Source organism: Pelecanus crispus, chromosome 20 (genome assembly GCF_030463565.1).
Source record: "Pelecanus crispus isolate bPelCri1 chromosome 20, bPelCri1.pri, whole genome shotgun sequence".
In the NCBI taxonomy this organism is placed as follows: Eukaryota; Metazoa; Chordata; class Aves; order Pelecaniformes; family Pelecanidae; genus Pelecanus; species Pelecanus crispus.
Genome location: NC_134662.1, coordinates 3203281 through 3211676, shown reverse-complemented (window position 1 = coordinate 3211676; position 8396 = coordinate 3203281). Strand labels below are relative to the sequence as shown.

Below are 8396 nucleotides of genomic sequence, written 5' to 3'. Positions count from 1 at the left end.
AAACCCAGAAAGAGATTTTAAATTGGTTTTTACTGAATTTAAGAGATGACATTACAAACAAGCCATTACATAAAGACTTAATATCTGCAGAAGCACATAAGCGGAAGAGTCAGTTGTTTTCCAAATGCAGCTCTACTTGTTCCATTATAAAAATGCATTTTCAACTTATTTTTAAGCCAGTGGAATATAAAATAAGAAAATAAAAAAAAAAATGCTGTCCATCACAGAGCTGTGAATAAGTTATCTTCATTTTTTTCAATTATATACAAAAGATACTTTCCAAAGGACAGTACAGGAAGTTTACACAAATAAACCCTCATTCCGACTTTTCAGTACTATTTACATCATTCTGTACATGGGTCTTTCAGGTCTTCCGAGACCCTGAAAAGCAAGAAGGGAAAGTGTGACTATCCAAGCGTAGGAGCGGGTTGTTTCCAGCAGTCAGTCCCTCACGTTTCACCCCCTCAGAAGCAGGGATGCATTTACCTATAAGCAATTTAAAAGCTTGTTCTGAATATCTTCAAAGACTTGATTGTAGAGTTCATCTCTAGACTTCAGTCCATCTAAATAAACTGAAAGAAAGAGGGGGAGGTCTCAGGCTGTGGGTTTCTGATCAGAACAAAACTTCTGTAGATTAGTTTTAAAAATATTTCATACTCTATTGACTCAAATGACAGCTTGTTTTCCACCTGGAAAAACAGAACCATCCTGAAAAAACTATGGCCTGCAAAATCTCTTATCCCATTGTAAAGAATGTAGTTTTTCTCCTCTTTCCCCCCCCCCCCCCCCCCCCGTACGTGCTTAAAATATGAAAAAAAGGGAAGAAGTTCTTAGCTATAAAACTGCATATATTTATCTGAACAGAAAGTAGGCCAGGATTACAACTTAGTAGTAAAAATAGTGCCTTGCATCATTACAGTTAAAGTTACCTTGAATTAAATTACTGACTTCCTTAAAATCCAAAGTACAATGCCAAGGGATTTGTATTTAGGGAGGCTTACCGACATCGACACCGCTGTCCTCCATTTCTTTCCGGTGTTTTAAGTACATGGGCCAGACGTGTCCATCAAAGAGACCCGGTGGGTCAGGAACAGTGTAGTTACGTGTACTGCAAATATCAAAACGGAAAAGAACATCAGAACTACCAGGATCGCATTGCCTCTTGCGCACTGCTAAGGCCTGAAGTTAATCTGACAGCTGCTCAGTTGCACTTATGTAAAAGCTGATCGTCACAGTCCAATTTCTCATCGAAACTGGTCGGTGTTTTGCAAGAAGTTTGTTTAAGCACCCAAAGTGAATGCAGAAGCGACAGGCAGCCGATGAAGGCAAAGCAGGCAGCCTCTGAGGGTTTACCGATGCTCACGGGGGGAGCATGCAACGACTCTGTTCCTTTTGCACCGATGTGCTGATCTTCATACCCCCTCCCCCGCAAAGGGGACTACCAGATCTAAAGTTTCAGAAAACGCCACGTGAAAGCCTTTCTCCAACTAAATGAAAATGTTAAACTGTCACTCCAATTTGCAGGTGACACCAATGTATCCCATTAATAGCGACATAAAGGCAGCCTGAAGGCTTGCCTCTAGTAGAGTCTCAATTGGAAGGAAGGATCAGACTTACGTCAAAGAATCTTCTTACCTTCTCCTCCTTTTGCATTCATCGTACGGAACTGCCAGGTAGTAGCGTATGTCGAATAAATCTATCAGTGGTCTAGGGTAGGGTAGAAAGAAAGAACATGTCTTTTTTTTTTCTGGCAGAGAAGTGTTAAATCACCCCCAAAAGCCGTAAAAATCTTTCTGCCTCTCTTGTATCTGTGTCTATTGTAGACAACAGAAGTGTAAGCGTTTTCATTAAGACACAAGCTGATGTACAGTAGGTTTATTAGTAGCCATAAACCAGGGAGAATGCTAGGTTTTGTAGGTCAGAATGGCGTGGCCAGTCCTTTCGCCACCCAAATACCTGCTACTAGTTCCTGCGGAGGATCACACCCCAGGCCTTCCCAGCCCAGTGTCCGAACCCTGACTCTTTCTAGATCGTTTCAAATTCTGCTTGCAGTAGACAGAAGTTGCAATTCATGGATCCGCTATGAACTGACTTATCCAACCGTCTGGCCTGTTGCGCAGCAGCAAGCTGTCAAAATGGGCATGGCACACGGATTTGGTACAAGGCAACTCATCAGCTCACGTTCTTTTCCAGAAATACAGGCAGTTAGCTCTGCAGCGGCAAACCGCCTTGCACTCCTATTAGGCTGAAGAAAATAAAGCCAGAAAAATCCTTAAAGCAAATCTAGTTCGAACCTGGCGGGACTGAGACTTCTAAAAGCCTGCTGAGGGTTGCATAAATGTTTAATATAGTACGAACTGAGCAAGCTCCAGGTCCGTGGCTGAAATACTCCCTCTGGACTAAGGAAAGGCTCCCATTAACAGGCCGGAGCGCTTCGGAGGTATTTATAACCTTCAGGAGAGATATTGAGAGTTACCTCCCTGGGGACAGGCCAAGAACACCAGGCAGTTTGCCAGCACAGTCTCCAGTTGGCCATTCTTGGTATGGATAGTCTGAGGCTGCCATTTTACATTTTCCATTCGGTTTGGAAAGCCGGAATGGTGCTGCTTGTCTTAAGGTACAGCTTATAAACAACTCTGGTTTTGCTAAGTGTCACGCACAGCTTGTTCTCTTGAAAGAGTTTTGTAAGCAAAGCTGTAGTTTGGAGCCAAGAATCTTTTGCTCATGATGTTTATAGCATGCAATTTTCTGAAGTTTATATATTTAGCTATTGGAAGTTTTCTCTCTCTTCACTTCTAGTCTCGTCTCCCCATCTTCCTGCCAAGCATTTTTTTCCCCCCACGTTAAAAAAAACAAAACCAAAACACAGAAGCGGCAAATCTGTGCTCCAATGTACAATTAATTAGTAAGGTCAGTCTAGTCAGTGTTAAACAAGCACGTGTATCATGTGAAAGAACTATTCCTAAATTCCAGGAGAGATTCCAAGAGTGAATGCAGAATGGATTATCTTCTCGTTCTCATCAATGACCTTTTCAGGTCAAGGTTTAGGCACCGTGGTGGGAGGCCCGGAGGGAAGCCTGTGCCTTCACTGCTGGCTCAGTATTTACAAGTTCTGGTCTAAAGCTCCCCATGCCCTAGAGTTCAGGGTGTGCCCTACGTGAAATCTTCCTACGTTACCTTGAGAAAGTCACCTTGTGCACCTCGCCGTTACCAGCTTTTACTGGTAAATTTTACATTTTACATGAGAAATTCTTACGCGTGATAGCTCAGAACAAGGCAGGAAGGGTATATTAGTAAAAAGGAGGTTCCGGCCCTGGCACTAGTGATCTAGTGTTCTTCCCTGGCAAACCGTTAATAGTTCCCCAAACCTTACTTGTAATTATAAAGCAGGAAGCCTTCAATGACCAATATATGGATATCTTTGGAGGCTGGCTCTTTAGAGCCGGGTGTAACATTCACCCCGTGGGAACGGGCAAACTTCACTGGGTTCTCAATCCAGGCACGCACAGTGCTCACCATTGCCTCCATATCCAAGGAGTCCAACACTAGTTAGAAGAAAGGGGGTGGGTGGGAAAAAGGTATACAATCAAATACCACAAACCACATCAGTTTGAAAGTATAATATAGAATGAACTTGTAAAGTTGAAATTACATAAATTTACTATTAAGTCTTTAATAATTAAAAAGAAATACTTAGGAAAAATATACATTACTGCATCCTATAGCGAACACTGCTCTTACCATCCCATTGTTTAAAGCCGTCTTCCCCGACTTCTATTTGATCTTGTGGCTGAAATATAGTGAGCAATAAAACATTGCTGCAAACTCAGCGTGATCAGTTACCTAAGATCCGATCACAACCTGGACGCTACTGCAATACACAACAAAGCAAGTGTTCACTTAACAAAACAATTACAGACCCTAAAACTTAAGTTCCCATCTTTCACCAACCCCAAAAACTTTGAAAAGTTTTCTCAGCTCAGTCAAGCCACTTTGGACAAAGAGTTATAGGTTAATAATTTGATATGGTGTTATTACCCAAAATACTACAGGCTCCTGTTTATAAGTCAACATATAAGACCATAAAATGCAAATACAGTGTTAAGTAACTGCGAAAATTTACATATTCAGCAACAGCTATTTTAACTCCTAACAGCTCCCATAAAAATGCAGGTCAGCATAGCACAACTTTTGATCCCTTAGTTACAGCTTTATTTGCGCTAGCATTTGCGAGCTAAACAGCCTAGTGAGAAGTTACATATCTTTACGGAAAATTCCTCCTCTACTTTAAGGGCTCATATCTGACCAAATTTGTGCATGAGGCTGCTGGCAATGAGGCACTTCCAAATGAGCGTCGCATTCCATTTCGTATGGCACGTGCTCCTGCAAAGGCAGGACAAACCGATGCCGGAGCACCTTGCATGTCAGGGAATGCTGTACAACTACTTCAAGCACGTTGCCACATCTCTTGGACTTCCACGTATGGTGGGGTCCAGCTACGCTGTAATTCCTGTGAAATGGCTGCAGCCTGAAGGGTTTAGTAGCGCAGTTCTGGTGTGACTGCTTCCCCTGCTGCTCTCCCAGGCTTGGTGCAGAAGGCACCCGAGTCAGCACAGGTCTTCTGTATTCATCTTTAACAATCTTTGAATTAGGTTTCTGATTTGGAGCTGTCAAAGCTCCCCCAATACAGCTGTCTGTCTGCATTTAAAGCAGCGTAAGGGTGCTTAAATCCTCACGTATTATTTACAAGCAGCGTTCTTGTTTAAATAAAATCAGGAGGAAAACACAACATGGAGAAAACTATTTGTGCAGAGTACAGTAAATAACCTCTAACTTGGATCAGTAGCTTGACCTGAAGTTAGACCTGTTGTCAAAACTAAAGGAAGCTTTTGCTGCAACTGTTCTGTTCTCGGCTGTGCCAAGCTCCACTTCTGTGGACACTGGCAGATACCGACATTTGTAAAGGTCATTATCTCCTCACCTGCCCAAAGTACTTAAAAAAATTAAATATGTTAGAAAAAAAAAAATAAATCAGAAAATGGGTTGCTCCTACGCTGTCAAAACTTACTTGAAAAGCATGCACAAGTATATAAAACTTACGGGGGACCCTACTACAACTATCACTGCATAGACAAGCAGCAGTTGATATGTTAAGCAAGGCAGGGGAGCTCCGCTTACCTTGAAGAAGTCATCCTGATGGACCACGCAGCAGTTGGGGAGCGCCTTGATGACTCTGTTGGTCAAGGTGGTTTTGCCACCGTTGGTGACACTGCCCGGAGAGGCGGGAGAACCGCGTTAGAGCCGCCGGGCCCCCCCCCGAACCGCGCTAGAGCCGCCGGGCCCCCCCCCGAACCGCGCTAGAGCCGCCGGGGCTCCTCTCACCTCAGAGCGTCCGGGGGGGAGGGGAGGGGGCAGCGCCGCGCGCCCAGCCCGTTTGAATTTCCCGCCTCGCCGGCGCCGCGGCGCGCGCTGGCCGCCGATTGGCTCTGACCGCTCCCCGCCCCGCCCCTTCCCCGCCGGCAAGTGGCTGTGCCCGGCGCGCGCGCGGGCCCTCATGGCGACTCGCGCCGCTCCTAACGGCCGCGTCGTTTCCCGCGCGCCCAACGGCCGCGCTGAGGGAGCACCGGGCCGCGCCGCCATCTCGGCCCCCCTCAGCGCGGCTCTCCGGGCGGGGCGGCCGGCGGGGCTCCCCACCCCCGCTCTCCGCCAGCCTGCCCGAGCTGGGGCGAAGCCCGGCGGGCGCCTCCTCAAGATGGAGGAGGCTGCGCGGCTCCAACCGCTGAGCTGCGCTGCCCTCCCCTCCCCTGCCCTCCCCTCCCGGCGCCCGGGCGGCCCCCGCGGGGGCTCCGTGACCGCTGGCGCCTTCCCCGCTGGGCGCTGCAGGGCTGCCCCCGCGCAGGGACCTGGCAGCTTCCGAGGCGGGTTTAAAACGCGCCCTTGCCGGCGTTCATCGCCCTGAAACAGCCTTGCCTGCTAGGAGGCTTACGCTCATCAGCTTAAGGAGCCACCCCGTGAACGCCAGGCTTGCAAAAAGTGCTTTTTAAAAATGCTGTAAATGAATTATGAATGAGGGGAGCTCGCTCTTTTCTCAGAGAATGATTCAGGCTTCCTTGTGCCTGCAAAGCCTGTTCTAATGTAAAAGGCCTGAATAATCTTCCTCTCTAAAGGAGAGAGCCGTCAAGTCTGAACGTGCTTATTCCTCATTTTTTTATTCAAAGGCTATACAAATCTGACACAGTCTTTACCCGTGTTGCAAATCCGGGTCTCGCCCGGTGTCAGGTTTGCAAGCCCTTCTGCAGCCGGGGGGGATGCGCCAAGCTTCCTCGCCCTATCCCGACTGTGCAGGCTTGCTTCTAAATCCTACTTTGCTGGAGAAAAGAATAGCTTTTTGTACCCCCCCTTCTTATTTGAAGCAGGATTTTTTTTTTTCCTCTTTGTCTTTCAGAGAAGCTTTTCAAAGTCTAACTTGATGTTGAAAGCATCCTTTTTCATAGCTGAGGCACAGCACTCCATCCAACCTATAAAATTACTTGAAATACTTTTTTCTACTTCAGCATACTCCGGTTAACGCCATAAAGGTTTGGTATGTGCCACCCTGCAGAGCGCTCTGTATTAAGTAAAAGCAGCACGAATTCAGAGTCAGCAAGTTGCAGCTTTTCTACAATCCCGAAATATTATCTTAGAGTCAGGTATACAATCTCCGAATTTTCAATCATCTTGCCTACAAGAATTAAATGGGAAGAAAAAGCAGTTTATATGCATGCAACAGGAACAGGAACTTACCCTCCAATGCCTATGATGTATTTCATCTTTGCAGAGCTGCCTCCTTAACAGGAATGTGGTGAGAAAAAAAAACCCAAAAAAACAATTTAGAAACGCTGAAATGACTTTCAGCGGAACAAAACTACACCTGATCCTTCTTCCCCTTCTCTTTTCTCCCACTCAGCCCTGCCTCGCCTTACTATTTCATTGAAGGAAAAGGCGGGTTTGCCTCCAATTTATAGGGCCCCGCTGCAGTGCCCTTCCTCCCTCCCCGCTGTTTCCCCGCCCCGGCTGCTGATGGCAAAGCCCTGTGACTATCATGAGCCCAAGATGTCATATTTTGGAGCCGGGATTAGCCAGCCCTCACCCCGGCGGCTGGGGTCAGGCCTGCTGCCGCTGCACCTGTTTCCGCACCCCTCGCAGACCCCCACTCCGCTGCCCTTGCTGGCTTTGCTATAAATAGCTTTTTGGCAAGCTCTTCCTTTGCCTAAATTAGTAATGGGGTAGGTGGAAATGTCACCCCTTTTTACAATTCCTTTGGGAGTTCTGGAGAAGGCACAGAGGGGTGTGAGGATATAATTGTGTCTTCCCCCCCCCCCCCCCCCCCCCCCTTGAAGTCAGACAAGCTATCCCTTTGCCTTCCTCTTCATTTTTCCCAATTCCTACCTGATTATTGGAAATGCACCCAGGAATGTCATTAGAAGGAATTTTTTTCTTTCCCTAAACTTCTGATAGGGAAGGCAAGGGAACACAATTTTTATTTTTTTTTTTTAACTCGTTTTAGTGAAGCTCTTCAGAGAAAGAAATATGCAGAGGGTGATGTGTGAATCCATTTGGACCATTATCTTTTGAACCTTTAGGAGGAACTTTTTGAACAGCTTATTCTTTATACATAGACACAAAGTCATAAAATGATACGAGCTTTCCAGAGGGCCTCCTTCTCCACAGTTTACTCATGTCAGGTAGCACTTTTTCAGGTAAGTTAACTCTAGCTGGACTGCTCCCTCGGGTGAACACCTCTCACCACGTGTACGCGTTGTGGAACCTGCGCTTTAATGTTAATTGTGTCAGACGCTTCTAAAATCAGGGCTGTCTTGAGAGATGTTAGGTGAAGGGGGAGTTAGCAACGGTTCTGAATGTTTTTTCAGATGAACACGATGTGAAGTACATAGTACGTGTTTTTAAATGGTATCTTGTCTAACAGAGCTTAAATCATCCAAACCATTGTGTCCCTTTATTCTTCCTTTTCATGAAATCAGCCTATGGAAGTATTAAAAGGCCTACTTAAAGATTCCTTGTTCTACAGCAGTTTGTAAAGTAACTGTAAAAAACTTAGTAAGGCAGATATCTAGGTGTGTGATGTCCTCTTCATTTTCTTTGCAGCTTTGGAGTCTGCAGAGCCCATCCTTGCATCGTGATCTTGTGCTGACAGACGTGCGTGCAGCACGCAGCGAGCGGTGGTGCGGGGCTTGCCCGCTGGCTGAAGGTGAGTTCAGAAGCTGGTTTTACAGTGGGGTGATTTTCACTGTGCTCAAAGGAGGAGATGGTGGCTGTTTCTATTTGAGTTGGTTTTTGTGGTGCTTCCATCTTTTGCCCGCTGCCTACAAAGTGTTCTCCCTTGAGCTTTTCAGCTG

General features: G+C 46.2%; 1 protein-coding gene across 1 annotated transcript; it reads right to left on the bottom strand.

Moving 5' to 3' along the window:
- Window positions 1–486: 486 nt before the first annotated feature.
- On the bottom strand, window positions 487–6916 carry NMRK2 (nicotinamide riboside kinase 2). Its single transcript, XM_075723906.1, has 7 exons — window positions 6784–6916; window positions 5179–5269; window positions 3742–3790; window positions 3374–3545; window positions 1636–1707; window positions 1002–1108; window positions 487–572 (listed from the first exon to the last, which is right to left on the bottom strand). Exons 1-7 carry the CDS (start codon window positions 6807–6809, stop codon window positions 487–489), a joined length of 603 nt encoding a protein of 200 aa, XP_075580021.1. The 5' UTR covers window positions 6810–6916.
- Between the last annotated feature and the right edge of the window lie 1480 nt (window positions 6917–8396).